The sequence below is a fragment of the Amblyomma maculatum genome, chromosome 1 (assembly GCF_055883805.1).
Source record: "Amblyomma maculatum isolate TAMU_Amacu chromosome 1, ASM5588380v1, whole genome shotgun sequence".
NCBI classification, from domain to species: domain Eukaryota; kingdom Metazoa; phylum Arthropoda; class Arachnida; order Ixodida; family Ixodidae; genus Amblyomma; species Amblyomma maculatum.
Window position 1 is genome coordinate 244,323,815 of NC_139344.1, and position 19,219 is coordinate 244,343,033.

Sequence of the window (19,219 nt, forward strand, 5' to 3'; positions counted from 1 at the left end):
AAAAATGTGCGCCGATTTCGTGACGCTCGGTAAATCTGTTTCCTTGCTCTCCCGGCTTCTGTGACAGTTTAATGTTGCTTGCTGAGTACATCTCTTGCAGGAAGAGTTTCTGGGTGCCTCCAGTGTCTGCAGCTGCAACCTGTGCACAAGGCGAGCCGCTGCTTAAGAGGCTTCATAGAGTTAATCAAACCATACTATAGAGCAAAAGCGGCGGCGAAACCTCCATGTAAACTCTCTCTTCGATTTTGTTAATCGTGTTCGCAGCAATGATGGTACTTCGCGCATGGCAACCAGAACTTCCCACGCGCGACGTTTGGACCAAAAATAGCGCAAATTACGGCGTGGCAACCTGGCAACGTTGGAAAAACGCGGTACCACGAAATATTCTAGATCTCTATGCCACGGAGGCCGCGTGCAACGCACTGCGTGCGGTGCGATGCGTGGAACGAAGCTGCGGCGCAATTCAATATTGCTAGCTGAATACTTCCTAGTTCGTTTGCCAAGTTTAGGCAACTGTGGGAGCTCGAAGGTTGGTCAAGGTGGTGGCGAGCCCTGACAAGCGAGACGTGAAAAACTGTAGAATTAGAGCCCTAAGGAAGCGCAGGTATGGGGAGATATTCCCATTTGAAGCGAAAAAAAAAAAAGTATTTACACACGAAACGGAATGCCCGATCCTTTTCGGCACCTTGTTTTGCAAACATAGTGACACTGTTCTCAAACTAGGGCGCCTATGAGATAGTGTTAAATAACGTGGCCTGTATCGAACTGCAGCGGGCAGCGTGTTTTATAGCGCCTACTGTGCAGAACAAATAATGGGATGTCGTGTGAAAGCGGACGTTTGTGTTGGTTGTGTTCTTTAGCTTCTTGAGCAAAGGCAAGGCCGCACACGCACGGCCCACTGACTCAATCTAGCATAAGCGTTGGCTTCTCTGACGGTTTCGGGCATCCGCTTCGACGGCTCCAATAATCGAATTTCTCACGCGCAATCGACCGAAACCCGAGCAAGAAGTACTGTCCACAATGCTGGGCACAGGAAACGACTCGAGCAGTATACATGCCGAGTGTATTAAAACACGGTACGTATACAGCAGACGAAACATCACGTAACTATTGCCAGCAGTCCTTTATCAGCCTTTTACCGCTCAAATTTTACAACTGCAAAACATGAAATGTTGAAACATTTTTTTCTTATCTTTAATATATAGTTTAGGTATAATATTTAGGGTTATTTCTGCGAATAAAGTGAAACTAATGAGCTAATGTTATTAGCGAGAACCCACTAATGAGTACACGCAACCATGGGAAGACCTTAAGGGAGCACACGAGTGCAGCCTAACCTCTTCGCCGCGCTTTACGCTTTCACCCTCTTGAGAGGCTCAGTTCCTGAGTGCGGTCCCCTTGCCTTACTATACCTCGAACCATGACGAACTGGGCGGCAATCCAGACCGTCCAGCTCCCTGTGAGTGCCCAGCCGCGGTTCCTCTATGCTCCTCGAATGCAAACGCCGCTTCATGGCGACAAATTTGAGGACGGTGAGGACTGGCTGAGCAGCTCCGACCGGGTCTCTGCGTTTAATACATGGGACTAGGAGCACAAGTTCCCGAATGTTTATTTTGCTCTTGAAGACGCCTCCTAGATGTGGCTCGAAAAACACGAGTCTAGTATCACCACCTTGAAGGATTTGATGGCTGCTTACAGTCCGGAGCGCACATGTCTAATAAGCGCATTGCCATGTTTGAGGAGATTACTCGGTTTTTCAACCGCGAAGATCCGTCTATGTCGGAGACAAAGAAAGTTCGCCACCTTATGCGAGGTGTCAGGGAGCAGCTGCTCGTCGGGTACGCAACTCTCCGTGTACTGTGGCTGATTTTACGAGAGAAGCGGGCACTGGCCTCTACTAGTGCCGGTTCGCACATACCACGGCTGTCAGTTTCAATTATGCAATGCGGTAAAAATTTCAGGAGCAAGCAGCGCGCTTCGTTTACTTTTGTCCGCACCGGTACACGTGAAGAAATCCGCCGAGCGGCGTCGGCAGTGCCATCTCCGCAGCCGCCTTGCGCCATGTCATGAGCCTACAGCGACGTGTAACGCACCCCAGTGATCTGTATCTGACTCTATAGGCAGTGGCTCTAGATTGACCTAGAGTTACTATATAGATTTTATAGTACTTCTAGGCCAAATGCCGGCTGCGGTGAAACCATGCGGCGCAAAGAGAGCGCGACATCTCCACCGATGATGGCCGCCGAGAGGCTTTGTGCGTTAAGGCTATGGAGAGGTGTTAAGTGCTCTCTAAATTGTTTTTACTATTCTTGTGATGCATACTTTAAAATATATATTCATAATGTCAGCTAATTTCTTCCTACTGGAACAGCTTATTGAAGAGGGCCCAAAAAATACCGGGACTGAAGCGTGAGCCGGAAGACTGAAAAAAAAAAAAAAGTAGCAGATTTCGCTACTTAATCGATGACGACGTCGATATATCGAGAGGCAACTACTTGTCCATGCTAAGCGCAAACTATACGGCGACTGGCCAGATGACATAGCCGCTATAGTTGGACGATAATAGTTGGAAGGTAAGGATATCCCTAGGAAATTATTCGACGACGCCTCTACAAATAATGGATTCGTGCGTTCGATAGACATGAGTCGCCAGAGAAACAGAGAGCTTTCTCTCTTATAAGGTTCAAGCCATGCCTTAACCCTAACCATCTTTTTTCTTTCTTTTTCAGTGCGCGCAGCAGATATCAGGAGAGCCTAACACTGCGTGACTCGATAGGGTTGCATCATGTGGCGGCTCGCCCAGCCTGTCATGTCCTACTCCAACATGCAATAAAAAAAGTACTACTTATATATCTTGTTTTTGGTGTGTTCAGTTAAGTACGGCGATCTAGGTCCAATAACATATATTTTTTTTTTGTTTGTACTGAAAGAAATTTTCATATGTGATGGGCAAATCTGTTGACACAAATAAATAAATCTTAGTTTTACAAGACACGATGTCCCAGTACTCATTTAGAAAAAAAAATCATGAACTTAGCTCAAGCAAAGACATTGAACACGGTCGTTGCAGCTTTCACAAGAGATGACCAAAAAGAAGTGCGGCCTTGAAGACGCATCCTGAAAGAGCCTTGAAATCGTTCTACCGCTTACTGCGGAATTGTTAAACGAGGTGGGTTAAACGCTACGATGCGATCTCAGTTTAGTCAGGGTCAATTTGAGATCATAACTAGGACAATCTATATGCTATTTTGAACGCACGATGCTATATGCTGTTTATGATAAGGTATATAAGAGTCCGCTCAGAGCCAACGCACGATTACGCCTCGTCGAAGTTGCGTTGTAACCTTGACTTTTTCACTTCGTTCTACGGCCTGCCGTAGTACTGCTGACGAAGCGAACGTACTATTTTTCACACGAGGGTTTGTCCTGCTTGAAGAGCAGCTGGGTCACTTTTCGAGAATTACGCGATATTCAAGGTATTCAAATTTATTGAGGCTGCAGGTAATGCATGTGAAGTGTTTTTTGCTCTAGCATTCAAACTGATGGCGTAATCGACGATTAAATCTCGAGCTTGCCCTCACAGCACTCAAGGTCTCCAGAGAAGCTTGGTAATGACGTCACGGACGGTAACATCATTATCCTTGTTCTCGCTCACTTCCAGCGGTGCATTTCCTGAAGCCGCCGAACAAAGAAAGGGCTTTGCTTTCGTTAGAGCTTTTTTTTTTTTTTTTTTTTACTTTTCAAACCAAATTTTTCTATGCGGGAAATCTACTGGTACCGTCAATGACGTAATCATGCCCCTCCCACCCGCAGCTGTGTGGTGCAGAGAAGCCTGATAACGGTCGTGGTTTGAATCGCTAATTGCGCCACTGATTCAAATGCTAGCGCCAAGATATTTCGCATGCTTAAACTGCATGCTATAAACGTTCGACCCCTCGAAACTCCTCGAATCTAAACCCCGTTCAGTTTCCCTTTAATCCCTTCTGCTGAGAAGTTCGGGTATTCATCGAAACATAGAGAAGTGGTGTATGTTAAGGGAGCTCACAGCAACTTACTCAAAAAAAGAAAGCTTAGACAAGCTTTGTTTGCATTGAAAGTGCAAAATAACGATGTAATTTATCTATGACTGAAAGATAATTAATAAGACAGTAGAGAAAAAAAGCTACATGGCACCGGTGGGATTCGGAACCCACGACCTCTGAATTTCGAAGCCGGCACTTTACCATCTGAGCTCCGCCGATGGCTGCTCAATCTTCTATTTTCGTAGGTTATTACACTGCAAGTAACCAATCCTTTAGAGCGATCACTGGCACCACCCTCATCCGCCGCGGAGGACGTGGAAAGGCCTGCTTTACCGCTATAGTATCGCGTGGTGCGTAATTTAACTGGGAGGCTGCGAACTGTGCTAAAACCCTCTTATGCTACCTATATGATGTCGAGGTTGCCAGAATCCATGCCTTCGTCCAACCAATCAGCAAACCAATCTGACAGTTGCTGCACCCAGTCGTTTCCTTAAAAGTGTTTTTCAATTTTCGCGCGTTTCTTGTACGCGCGTGTTAAATGAGTGCTTGACGTCCTGTATTGTTTAGATACTATAATTAAACAAACATGTCTTGAAAGTAAGGCGAGCAGCAGTTAGGCACTATGTCAGCGCGCTGCTACTTTGAAGATGCACAACAAACTACCTGCATTTGTAAAATTCCTTAAGCTGAAGAATTTCTTTATGCACACGACGGAATTTCCGGAGAGCAGAAGTACATACTTTACGCGACACGTGGCCTGCGAATAAGAACCGGTAGCAGATAATAGATAAGAAATCCAAGATTGTCATCGCCATCATCAGCAATCACTTAGGCATGATATTTAGGCTTCCCCATGAAACTAAACTGAATGAGCCTGCTATGTTTGATATTGTCACGGAGGAACGAAGACGAAGTAGTTGAAGGACAGAGGTGTGCGTGGTGTCAGAAATGGGATCACGTGGGAACGTGCACCGGTCTGTGACACCGGGTTCCTGTTCTCGTAGACTCGTGCACGCGCCTTCGTTCGACGGGTACGGACAGATTCCCTTGCTAATTATATTCAAAATTTACAAACTTTCAAATGTTTTGCGTCGTATTTCTTTTCTTGCATTCAGTTTTGTGATCATAAACCTTAGGTTTTTGTTTACTTGACAATTATTTTATTCACTGATCCGGTATATGCAGGACACTAGGCACTCCACACTGAACCCTGGCCAATCCCCCTTCGTGGGCACGTGCCATTTATGAAGGCAGAAGAAGAAGAAACGGAGCCGGCAGCTTGCGGACGTCATCGTACTGCAAGTATTGTTGTGAAAAAAATAGACTGAGGGCAGCTGAACCGTCGTGGATCCGTCTCCTGCCGTACGTCAACTCTGGTGGCTCGGGTGCTGCTTCTGATGAGTCATGGACGCCTCATGTGAGCAGACAGCACCGCCGAACCAGATTTGTGCTGACGACGCTTCCTATAGCCAAGGACCATCGTTAAACCAGGACTGTGCGGTGGGGAACGACTCAGATGGACAGAAAGCCTTACCGAACCAGAACTGTACCGGAGACGACTCACGTAAGCAGATAGAACTGTGTGACCAGAACACCACCGCTGAGCTTCAGTTTGAACGGGCAGCTTCGCCAAACCAGAACTTTGCCAATAATAACTCGGGCGGGCAACCAGCATTACTGGACCACAATTATGCTCGAAGCGATTCCTGTGGGCAGAGCGTGCCACAAAGCCAGAACTGTGCCGGGCGTGATTTCTTTCCTTTCTGACGTCACATCCCTCCACCTCCGCTTTGGTTCGTGCCCGGGCTCCACCTATATCCCTACTGCAGTGGTCTTACATGGCCACCGTACGAACCCTGTCAGCAGTATTGGAATGGAGCCTACTATGGCTGCCCTATGTCGTATGTTCCCCAAGACAGGAAACCTTATCAGTATCATTGTTCAGTGACTGAAAAAGCACCCTCAGAACAAGAAGCTGCCAGTGATGTAAATGGGAGCGATGGTGCTACTCCAATGGATGCATCGCTTAGCAGTGGTTTCCCTGCCCGGTATACGCCCTCAGACACGACAAATTTGCAGTACTTTATGCAGTCACGGAAGAAAGACCCTTAGATCAAGAGCCTGCCAGCTTCGTTGACGGTAGCCATGAAGCTTCGCCGATGGATATCTCGCCTTGTGTAAGCCCTGTGAACGTTGATACAAGCTGTGCATCAACAAATGATGAAGAAACACCGGCACTAAAACGCACACCTCTGTCCTTCAAATACTTCATCTTTGTTCGATCCTCCGGGACAATATTATAGATAACATCGTTGCTAATGTTGCAGTGGAATGGCAAATGTATTGGTACTGCGTTCCGTAAATTGAATTACGTTTGTACGTCAAATATCCGTCGTAAAAACCAGAAGACAAAAAATAAAAGCCGAAACTTATGATCAACCGTTGTACGAACCTTGAAAAGTCTGTTTAAATATAGGACTCGGCGGACAAAATTTAATCTGCACTTTGTCTCTTGCCATCAATGTTGAAGGTTTGTTATATATGCATAAAACACTAATATAAATGTCTCTCTTGTATTTTATTCCTCGTCATTTCGCTACCGTGGTTCAGGCCAGCTGTTTCATACCTGGATGAAGAAGATACATTTGCTGGCCCTTCCAATATGTTTTGCAGTCCAGTGTAAACTGTCGTGAAATTCCGAGTCTATTGCATATTTTAATTTTTTACACCCACCCCGCATCATTCTGTTATTTTCTTTCTTTTTTTTTTTTTTAGGTTCTCGATCATGCTTCGGAATACGTCCTTTCAGTTACTTGCGCAGGCAACATCATCAGGGAATCTGAAATTACCAAGTTTATTACCTTTTGTCCACAACGCTTACCTAATCCACTCCTTCCATGCTTCCTGCCTGTAAGCATGCAATGAATAGTATATATACTAGTAGGCACGGCAACTTCCATTGAGCGGCCGTAGTTGCTGGAGAGATCGCCTCCTGGCCTGATACTTTTCTAGACTTGGATTTTGTTACTTTCGTTGTGGATGACCATGCCGGCTGCAAGAGACACTATAAATATTTCGGAGTAACTTTTGCTATGCCTCGTCTACATCGTGCATAATTCCGGAATGCTTGCTTTACTACTAAATTTCGACTCAGTCAAAATCCTTCCTCGCAGACTAAAGGCTATAGACCAGCATCAGTTCAGTTTAGCTCATTTACAGGAAAACATGAGAGTTTGGCTGCTATTCTGTTTTGACGACGTGTTGCAGGATCGGCGGCGATATAACTGGCGGCGGCTCAAATTTACTGAAATGAATAGTGGGAATGGTAGGAAAACTTTTTTGGCGTTCGCTGATGCATTGATAAAGCGTTTAATTTAGGAAGTCATTTTTTATAATATGTCCGCAGGTACTGCTGTTCCAAATGCAATAAAAAACCATTATTGCTGATGCTGATGCGGCCATTCCCCTTTGTATCGGGGGATCACAAAGTTCTGGATCAGGCCAGACCATGGCCTGACTACCATGGCGATGACGATGGCGATGTGGGTGATGAAGGCGTGCTACGAGCATGGATCTTTGCTTTCCAAGCGATTTATATTGGTTCTCATGGTGCCCCACCCGCAATCTCTATTACACGAATAGCCAAAATGCACTACTAGAGTATGTGGCTTCTACGTGGTCATGGGCCACCAACCACCGCGGGTTCGAGCGTCGCGCGAGCCAAAACCCTGATCAGCCGTCACCACGCGCACACTGAAATACCGCAGCGCGCAATCAACCTCCGTAGGGAGGAGAGCGCTTCGCTGCAGAAACACAAGTCTCCTAGTTGGCACAGAAGACGTTTATTCAACACCGTCCTCCAGCGCTACACAAACATTCAGTCACCGCGTCCCGGGAGCGCGCGGGGAGGAAGGCTCCCCTGAACGTACGCAGTGACAAAGAATGCACGCCTCAAGCACGCAAGGACGTGCTGTGATCTCTCTCTCGCGGTGACCAAAGGGTTCCTTTGAGAGCGCTTGGGCAACCACCGCAAGGTACGCCTGTCGTGGATCGTTGCATCACGATCAACATGCACGAGCTGCGCTCTCAGGTACGACCCGGAGCGGGCGAACTCGAGTACACACTGGTCTGCGCGGACAAAGGCCGGCATACAACAGTAGTGTACGCACCTTGCGATGTCTCGGAGAGGTCTCTCTCTGGGCTCCGCTCGGACTGTCGCGCGAGCGCGGCCGTCGAAGCGGCGCCATGTTCCTGCCAAAAGGCGCCAATGAGAACAGCCACTGGGACGCCAGGACAGAGCTGTGGCCGAACAGCAGTGACAAGTCGTCCGAACATCTCTCCGCCGCCTCCGGCGGGAGAAAGGGAACGAGGAGAACAACAGGGCTAGGGCGGCGGCCGCCCAAAGTGCACCCGCCCCAAGCCCGAATCCCACAAGGATGGCTTTTTTATTCGCAGTCATTTATTTTCGGTAATTTTCATTTCAATATCTTCGCGATTTGTGGTGCCGCCAAAAGCGTAAGCCCATCGTGAGCGCTTCCAGACGGCGCCATGTTTGATCATATTTTGAAAACTTGGGTGAATTGCCTGCACCATACTCTTCAACATAGGCCCACATAGCGATGGCTGCGCAAATTAAAGCAATATGTCCTCTAGTGCATGCGTCGTTCGCCAACGATTTCAGGCAGGATGCACTGCTACTGTAGCTGCAGAGGCTGTTTGAACTTCTCAAAAGTTGACTGTCTTGCAGACGAGGACTTCGTAGTCGGTGTAGGGATGCTCTTTGCCGCCGTAGGTGACTATCGCGCAGCGCTCCCGTAATCTGACATGCCCTTAGGACATGGGCTATCAGTTGCACTAATTTCCACGAGCTTCTCCGGAGAAATCAGCATACACGGCTAAAACCTACCATTTAAAGCAGGCATGCAAAGACGCCCGCATCACGCTAGGTATCTGTATCGAAACGGCACTATAGCGCCGTGTCGGTAGTGTCGTTTCGGCGCTAATTTGTGGCAGTTACTGAGGGGACGGGGAAGCGGAAAATGACTTGGTAGCAACGCCAAAGCAACGCCAACTTCGCGCATTTCAGGGCGCATATCGGTGGTTAACGATATCGGATATGCCGCATCGTATATCAAAAAGCACCTAGGAACGAGAAGTGATCATATTCATATAGAATAAATAATGTACTTATGATGCGTGATTTATTGGTGCTGCATGCGTTGGGGATCTCTGCTTCTCCGACAAAGACGGGAGCCGCGAACGTAGCTTCACCAAGGGTTAGTAACTACTTATAGCACGTGGAATTAAGGCTTTTGATAAAAACGAATATGATTCATATTTCTTCCAAGCAAACTCTAAGTGGCTGCCACACAACAGGATGTCACACAACTTTCCCGATTATCTATTTTGTTCCAACAGTTTCGGACGGTGGACCGTCCTTCTTCAAGGTAGAATTGAGTATGTTGTTTTTCCTTCCCCTTTCCATATAATGTTCTTTATTCCAATAATCACCATTCCTATAAATAGTATACTATAAACAGTATAAACAGAAAAAAAACAGCGTTTGCATTGCACTCGTAGACTGTTCGCTCTTTTGTATATATATATATATATATATATATATAATCGGTTTTGTGGTGTATGTCCCAAAGGCAAAACAGTCCGAGTTGATTTAGACTCAAGAGGTTGTTAGCTTAGAAATTTCTGTGCACAATGGTCTTGCGTTTCGTGTCACCGCAACGAGTGCATCTTTTTTAACACTCGACGGACCGCTGTTCAAAGCGAAGGCAGGGAAGTTTAGGGGATTCCACTTCATGGAGCTTTGGCATACGCAAACCTTTCGGCAGCGCACGTGATGGGTATTTGAAATTGCTTCGCAGCAATCAGCTACAAGTCTCCATGCGTCTGGGTGACCTGTAAAGGAGGGAATATCCCGGTGAACGCGGTGCCCGCAGGCGACGACACCGGAGGCGAGATCACCTATGTTGGGCGCGCGGTGCACGAGGGCAACGTGATACCTGGCAAGGTGCTCACCAGCCTCGCCTACTGCTACGTGGGCCACAATAAAGAGGAACACAAATACCGGGACTACCAGGTGAGCGCAAGGACACTGATTTCTCCATTTTTCTCACTGTTGCACATGCATTGTTATCACGCTGCTACGGCCTTCGCTATATAGGAGCGCCTTGTATACCAAATTCACTATTACCAGCGGGAAGGATCACGCGTCGCGGAGACGGCAGCAAAACACACGCCCCGATAGCGGTATGTTTGTCTGGTGTGCAGTAAAAGGGTCCTGCAGCTTTGTTCCACGGCTTGGCGAGTATGTACCTCATCATGAAGAAGCGATCCAAGTCGCGTTGGTTCAAGTATAGAGCATAATTTCGGTACGTTTTTGCTCCTATAGATGGTGGTACGGGAAGTTTGACATCCCAAAGAGATTCAGGCTTTGAGAGACGCGAAAGTGGAGCACTCGGTATTAATTTCTGACATCTATAGCCTCTTTCAGCGCCGGGCGGATCTTGACGACATGGAGGTGTGTATAATGGCTATAACCGACTCGGAGCAGGCATGCGCTCTCTCCTCTAATTTATAGTATTTAATAGGCCCTCACCTGACTGTTCTGCGCAAGCAATGCCGATGCCATCACTTTGTTTTCGCGCCCGTGTGGACGGCCCTTGACTTTTGACTTTCCTAGCTATCTGTTTGGCAATTTGGAGACATTTTAACGCGACAACTTTAAAAGCCCCGTTATCCAGAAAATCCGGCTCCGGCGTCCGTGTTGTGAGCGAAAAATGACGGGCTTGGAGCTGGCAGGTTGTAGCTGGCAGCTGATTCATGGCCGGGCACTGATTCTTCGACGGTTTGTTCGACGACCACGTGATGGCATAACATTGGGAGGAGCTGCCAACTCGGGTTGCTCCTTTGTAGTGGGAAGGTGGAATAATTGACTCAACCGTACAGTTGGATGCCGAGTCAGGGATGCTACACATTTAGGCCACGCACGCTTGTTTAAAGCGACGTGGTCCCTATATATGACCAGTAGATTGATAACATTGTAGCATGGTACTGTATGCTAATGAGAATGTGTGAAATATCAGAGGCACAAATTAAAGGATTGGTAATTAATCAAGCCGAAACTACATGTAGGCGAAAGAGAAACCGCAAGCGGACCTCCATGAGGGGAGCTGTTAAGGCTATCGTGCCATATACCCTTAAAGGCGGAGCTTAAGTGTACGCTGCTTTTTTTTCTTTCCTCTGTTTCCTGTAAACTCAGACACCACTGAAGGCATGCTCTCAGCATTGACGTTTCACTGTTGACGACTGGACGAAGGGCAAGAGTCGTTGAAGCAATATTGTCGCAAGCTCACGGTTCCATGAAATACACATTGGACACTTAAGTGATGATTATGAGTGTGTTAAAAAACGCAAAATTCCACATATCATTTGCTATTTCTATATAATTTACGCACAAACGATACATTTGCCGTGCCAACGTTTTCCCGTGTTTCTGTGCCTTCTCTGAACAACGATGCAACTTCGCGAGGACACATGAACTCTAAAACATACAGGCCGGGTGGCCAGTGAACTCGGCGTGCCACTATGTGCTTTGCGGCCCACAGACTAAACTAAGTCCATGCTGTCCAAAATTTGCGTGCGCAGTTTTCAAAGAAGACAAAAAGTAATTGCTGTTATCATCATCATCATCATCATCATGAAAACTACGCCCACACAAGTTAGTCTTGTCCCGTGCCACTTGCAGCAGCCACCTTACCACAGCAAACTTACTCATCTCATCCACCCGGTTGTCATCTTCTGCGCTTCCTGCTGAGTTTGGCTCCCTGGAACCCAGTTCATTACCCTAAGGAACCATCGGTTATGTTGCCTTCGTCGTGCTTGTTTCTTATTTTCAGTTTCAAATGGGATGCCATTGACTCACGTTTATCGTTGGGCCACTCAAGTTTCTTCTTAGCTCCCTATATACGTTTCATGTACCTAAGATTTTTCTGTCTTTACGTTACTGCGTTGTCCTCGCTCTGACTTCAGCTCTTTTTGTTGGCCTCTAAATTTTTGAGTACTGGAAAGATACAGCTCTTGAAGATAAGCTGTCATTCATTACCTGCGAGTGCCTGCCAATTCACTTGATTTCACAATAATGAGAAATAATTTATGTCCCATTAGAAAAACATCCGGCAGCGTCCATGGCACGAGATTCGAATGAGTGACCACGCCCATGGTAGGTGCCACAACGTATATAAGATATGATATGCATAGTCACGAATGTTAAAGCGAATGTTAAAGCGTTCTCAGATGTTTATGAATACTGACTCATTTTCATTGTGCAACGTAGCGACACAGCATTTTGCAAAGTAATGTACTATAAGTGAGTCTGTACAAACATTACGCACAGTCATTAGTTTCTGCATGACTCATGACTAAAACTCATTATGCAGCGTCGCATGACTCAGTACCGTACGAAGTAACGTAATGAATGGTGTAGGATTGGTACGAAAACTACGTATAATCCTCACTCACAGTCCAAATCATGTCTCGTTGCTCATGGTCATTATGCAATGTGTCATGTTAACCCAGGCAGGGGGCGTAGCCGCACACGCACCGGAGCGCTGTCCGAGAAAGCAGTCCAGACACCGTACTCCCAAGCGATGAAAAGGCCCCCGCTTATTATCGCACTCAGCTTTTATACACTGGAACCGCAGATCCACTATCGCAGTCGCAGCTGCCAGTGGCTGCTGACGTGGCGCGTCAAGCAGGAACAGATGGCAACAGCACGCAATGTAGCATGACTAGCGACCATTTACTTATTAACGCAATAAAAGTAAGATTTAAAGTTGGCACAAACATTAAGCACAGTTATGACTCATAACTCAGTATGTATGTAACGCAGCATGACCCTCCACTTGACAAAGTAGCGTACTTCTCACACGTAAGCAGTCTTCAATATAAATGTCTCTTCCAGTATTTTTTTTCCTCGTCATTTCGCTACCGTGGTTCGGATCAGTTGTTACATACCTGGCTGAAGATAAATTTGCTGGCCCTTCCAATACTTTGCAGTTCAGTGCAAACTGTCGCGACCTTCCGAGTCTATTGCACATTAAAAATTTTTACACGCACGTCCCACCATTCTCTCTCTTTCTCGTTCTTTTTTTTTTTTTAGGTTCTCGATTATGCTTCGGAATACGTCCTTTCAGTTACTTGAGCAGGCAACATCATTAGGGAATCTGAAATTACCAGGTTTAATAACTTTTGTCCCCAACACTTACCTAATCCACTCCTCTCAATGTTTCCTGCCTGTAAGCATGCAATGAATAGTATATATACTGGTAGGCACGGCAACCTCTATTGAGCGGCCGTAGTTGCTGGAGAGATCGTCTCCTGGCCTGATACTTTTCTAGAGTTGGATTTTGTTACTTTCCTTATGGAAGACCATGCCGACTGTAGAGACACTATAAATATTTCGGAGTAACTTTTCATATGCCTCGTCTACATCGTGCATAATTCCGGCATACTTGCTTTACTACTGAAATTTCGACTCGATCAAATCCTTTCTCGCAGACTAAAGACATTAGACCGGCACAATATTTACAAACAAAAGAGCCATGTATCGGACGCCGTAGCAGAAAAGAAGTGAAAAGTAAGGTTAGCGTTCATGAGAACACAGGGAAACTGAAGCTTCCAAAGCAGTTTTCTGATTTAGCGGCTAGCCTATGATATCATTGAAATCAATAGAAACCATCAAGATCTTAGAACTTATTCTGAAAGTCCAAAATGTGATTTCAAAGGTGCTGTATTTTGAAACACCGCGATATGTATGAAGGTAAGCGTCGGGTGGGCGACTCATATAAAGACGCAGGTAAACAAAACTTATCATATATTTTTTTCTTGTTTCACATGCGTCATTGGAATTGGCCGATCCGTTAAAATTTGTCATTAAAGCGTATTTTTGGGCAGTTGTGTTTACCCTTAGCGAGTTTCGTCTCTACACTACTTCCATGCTTGTAAACAGGTTGTTTTGTTGTCAGTATTCTTTAGAGGCTACAATCACACAATTTGCTGCATGTGCCGCAAGCACCTTGGCTATCGCTCAGCCATGCAACTTACTACCTACCGACTTATCAGCGATACGATTAATTCAGTATCTTCACAATTCTTCAACACTGTGGGCGGAAAGTTTTCTGGTCAGCATGCACAATTTCTATAAAAAATTCAGATGCACCCACGAATTATTAGGGGCCACATTAACGCCGAAAACTGTCCTACGGATTTCCCATAGAGGCCGCTCTATTAAGGCAAAAGTCTCCCCCGGCTCATAAGCAGCGGAACCCGGCGTTTCTCAACGTAGAACACGGTGTACCAAAATCTCATATCGGTCAAGCGAGACCGTCACGTCATCACCCCGATGATCATTTTGCAACCGGGGCCAAATTCTTCTTCGCTCACGTGACGTTAATGGTCATCATAAGCGCCTCTGCACCCACTTCAGGACAAACGATCCCCCCGTATCCCTTCCATTAACCTGGTCCTGTTCCAGCTGCATCCACGTAATCCCCAAAAACTTCCTAACCTCATCCTTCCGCCTGACATTCTGCTGCCCCCGGCTACGTTTCCCTTCATTTTAAACCAGCCAGAAGACGAGACCAAGGAAACAAGAGAACAAGACAGGGCTGGCCATATTGCTGTAAACTACACCCATGTTACTGAAATCAGGCGTGCAAAGAGACGGATCATCCTCCTATTTACACTCCCGGAATTGCACATGTAGCGCCAGATTAGAATTCGCCTTCCGTCCTAGAGAACTATAGAGTGCTCCGTCAGGCGCATATTCAGACATCTGCCTGTCTGCCCGTAGTAGCACCGGCCACAATTGAGCGAAATGCGATAAACCACGTTCTTTCTGCAGGTGGTGAACCTTTTCCTAAGTGAATGAAAACTATCACGAGCTGTATTGTCGAGCCCCCTTCTAACTCTGGCGCACAAGCCTCCTATCTTGTTTTTCGCTGTAAATACAACGTCAACGTCGTACCTTGCCGCAAGTTTCTTGAGTCGGTGCGAAACGCCATCGAAGTAAGGTATGACAGCCACCTTCTTTCGCAGCGTCACCACACCAACATCAACCTGCCCCGTTTTGCTCTTCCTTGAACGTGTTAAAACACGTTCAAAATGAACCGTTACCAACTCGCCCAGTCGTCAACCTTGTTGAATTACGTTTGCCTTCCCTGACAATCCAGTATGTCACACATCGGTTATCTTGCCTTCGCATTACATGCCCATCCCACGCCCATTTCGTACCCTTGGTTTCGACTACAATATCATTAACAAGAGTTTGTTTCCCAAGCCATTCTGGTTAGTCCTTGTCTCTTAACGTTACACTATACCATTTTTCGTTCCATAGCTCTCTGCTTTGACCTCAACTTAAGTTGAACCCTTTTGGTTAGCCTCCGCGTTTCAGCTCTATTGGAGAGTTACCGGTAAGATGGAACTCTTTTATATTTTCCCCTTGAGCGATACCGGTAAGCTGATGGTCATAATCTTCGAGTATTTGCCAAATGCGCCCCATCCCAATCTTATTCTGCTAGCTATTTCCCCGTCGTGGTTGGGATCCCTGTACTAAGCAGACATATTCGCATACCACTTTCAGCGCATTGCTACCTGTCGTAAACTACCATTTCCTTCCAAGACTGTTGAACAGCACTATAATTTCCTCCGTATTAATGCTTAGACCTACTATTCTGCTTTTCCTGTCTAGACTATTAATAATTATTCGTGATGTGTCCCCTGTGTTACTCAGCAACAGTGAAGTCTTCAGTGAAGCGCAGATTACAGAAATGTTCTCCCTCAGCCCTTAACCTTAACTGCTCGCAATTTAGGTCTCTGAATACTTCTTTTGTGCACGTTGTTAATAGTACTGTAGGTATCGTGTAGCCTTGGCTAACACCATTCCTTATGGAAATTTCCTTATTTTATTTATGGCGGACTGTGGTTGCTGCTGCAGCCACTTCAAAAACAGGACAAAATATTTGTATTGACACCAAATTTCCGACGAAGCGTTTTGTAAACAAAGGAAAATAAATGAGCTGAGATTTGAAAATTTAGATAGAACGGGAATCGAAACCCCGCAAGACCACCAGATTTTCAGATGGCCACGCGCGCTATCCGCAAGTCACGTATGCCCGTTGGCCGAAGCTGAGCACAGGGAGACCTAGTGGAATGCGTGGTGCACTCATAAGTTTCAGAAAAGGTTAGAAAGTAATAAAATAAAATTAGTTGAAGGAATGTAATACACAAAAAGTAAAGTCAGAGCATTCAAAAATAAAAATAGAAAGCAAGGAAACCAAACGTCACTAACGATAACATACTCCCGCCTTCACAGCACGCACGCGGTTCAGGAGCTCTCCGTATCTTTTCTATATATATGGCTAGAGGTTGTCTCCTTCGTCCAATTCTTCCTCTTCATCGCCTTCGTGTTCGTTTGCGCTCTCCTGAATAACAGGGCTGACCTCTCCTGCTACCTACACGGCAACCGCACGCCCTGTTAAAGACATATGGGTCGCCGTATTAGTTGGGCTCATGCCGGTATTGTTGCTCAAGTCAGTCCTGCAGGGCGGACGCGGAAATGTATTCCCAAAGTTTGAATGACAAAGGGTAACAGTAAGGATACAGTAAGCAGAGGGTAACAGTAAGGATACATCAAATGGCTCATTGAACAACGCGACAAATCAAGTGAAGCTCGCTATTTCTGCAGTATCGCCTATCAACTTCAGAACGTCTCCAAATGTGAAAAATGAGGTGTCTTTGTTCTTCAGACCCTATTGCCCGCCTCTCGCGTCGTTTGATCGATGACACCCTTTGTTACCAATCAGAGCCAGTTTAATCACACTCCGCGTTGTAACTCTGGTTCCCAGGCGCTCGTCTGCGATGGTGCATGCCTGGAGTGGCAGGCGGCTACTAATGGCGCAGTGCCGAACGGAGCCATCCAAGGGGGCGTGACCTCTGATGGAGAGCCGCTCTACGTTGCACGCGCTCTCTACAAGGGAATGAAGACTGTCGGCAGGCTGCAACCGTCCCAGCGCTGCGCGATAGTCACCTACGGCGACGTCGAACATCGCTAAACCGACTACGAGGTCCTCGTCTGCAAGACAGTCAACTTCTGAGAAGCCCATACAGCATCTTCAGCTACAGTAACAGTCAATCCTGCTCAAAATGGCTCGTGAACGACGCATGCAACAGAGAGTATATTGCTTTAATTTCGCAATGCGGGTCTCTGTTGGAGAGCATGGTACAAGGAATTCGCCCAAGGTATCAAAACATGAACAAAATAGACACATCTAGAAGTGCTTCCGATGGCGTTCCGCTTTTGGTAGCACCACAAATCGTGAATAAAATGAAATAAGAGGAATGCATTTTGGTCATTCGTGCATAGACATAGCGGGCGGGGCCACTAGAGGACCACTATAAATCGCTTGGAGAGCAGATAGGCCTCCATCACACACATGCCTATCGCCTACACCGCCGGTCATCGCGCTCATCACATTCATGAATTTTTAATGTATCTGAAACAACAGTACCTGTGGACACAATATGCAAAACGAATTCCTAATCTAGTCGCTTTATCAAAGCCTCGGCCTACTATTCCCGTTTATTCTTTTAATCACTAGAAGCCCCCAACTGCATCGCCTCCGATCCTCACATCCAACACGCCGTCAACGCAGAACAGCAGCCAACCTCTCATGCTTCGCCTGTAAAGGAGGTAAACTTGACTGGTATATTCAATGTCATATCGTGACCTTAATTCGTGGTCTAAATGCAGCTTCGAACAGGCTCAATGAGCACGTTCAACCGTACGTTCGGAGAAAAAAGATTTGGAATAAATACGCGAAACGACGATTGCATGTGGCACAGAAATCCGTCGCCGCCGATTACTCCGCGCAGAATCCGCTTTAGGGCATTAATGGGATTTCTGTAACCCATATAGTGTTCCCAAAGCTTGACGCTAATTAATGTCAAGCATGAAAGTGTTCAGTTCGTCTGGAAAGGGGCCCACCACAAATGAACGTCGAACAAATGAGCGTAGCTGTCACACCACACTTACATGCGCTTCCCATAAACTGAATTTAGGAAACAGAGAGTCGATGTTGTCTTCTCAGGCCCGAAGAAACTGCATCAGTTGTGTGAAGAAGTAAATTCCGACACCGAACGTGAGCCCGACTGCATGACGAGGCGCCGTCCACGTCTCGTGGATTGCGAAAAAGATATTCGATTCCCCTGTCTTGCGGAAACATCTATATAGGCCAAACAGGGAGATACCTGAAGACCAGATTACACGAACAAAAAAGGAATCTAAAGGTACCAACTCAAGGGAACTTGCCAGGCACTTTTAGTTGGGCGTAAGCAGTAAACGTGCATACGTATCGCACACTGCGTTGCGTGCACTGCAAACGTCGCGAACACGACACTTTTAGTTGGCCGTGCCGAAGCATACGGCACAAGCGGTGTGCATGGTGGCGCCATCTAGTGACAATCTTGCCCGCTAGTTTGAAAAAACCTTTCAACTGTAACTGCTGATCAGATGAATAGTCGCACTGTCAACCATTTTTTTTACAAGGAGAAAAACTACACAAAGTAAAGGATATGAAAGCCACAAGCCAGAGCGACAAGAAGGTTGCGAAGGAATGTCGTTGCTATGGTGAACAGATACACAGCTTACAGATAGGCTTTGAAGCTTGAAATTCGTGAAGCCTATCTAGAAAATCAGGGATATTTGTAGCTAATACATTTTCGTGTGGGCGAGGATGAGTGTAGTAGAAGAGAAAGCCTTCTTGATATTTTAAAAGGAAAGAGAAAAGAGGGAAAGGTCAGTGCAGTAAATGAACCCCCTGCTCCTCTCCCGGAGGCCTGAGTGCCGTGCCGGATGGGGTAGGTAGGGAGGGCCGGTTGAAAACAATACAGTTATACTGATCTGATCTGAGAAAGGAATGGACATCATCGTAGGTTCACAAGCCTTTCGTATGCCATTCCATTTCCGTAATCATGCCGATGGCCACTCTGTTAAGGCATGACTGGTTGTATATGGCGGGTATAAGGTGCGATAGGGTAAAGCGCTCACGTCAGTAGCTCCCCTTGCGGTTCCTCTCGCCTACATGTAGTCTCTGCTCGATTAATTACCAATCCTTAATTTGTGC

General features: G+C 46.4%; 1 protein-coding gene across 1 annotated transcript; it reads left to right on the forward strand.

The window, feature by feature from the left end:
- Nucleotides 1-1,420: 1,420 nt before the first annotated feature.
- Nucleotides 1,421-17,172, forward strand: LOC146206109 (pfs47 receptor-like). Its single transcript, XM_084608508.1, has 3 exons — nucleotides 1,421-1,532; nucleotides 9,902-10,116; nucleotides 16,943-17,172. Exons 1-3 carry the CDS (start codon nucleotides 1,421-1,423, stop codon nucleotides 17,147-17,149), a joined length of 534 nt encoding a protein of 177 aa, XP_084464634.1. The 3' UTR covers nucleotides 17,150-17,172.
- Nucleotides 17,173-19,219: the final 2,047 nt, after the last annotated feature.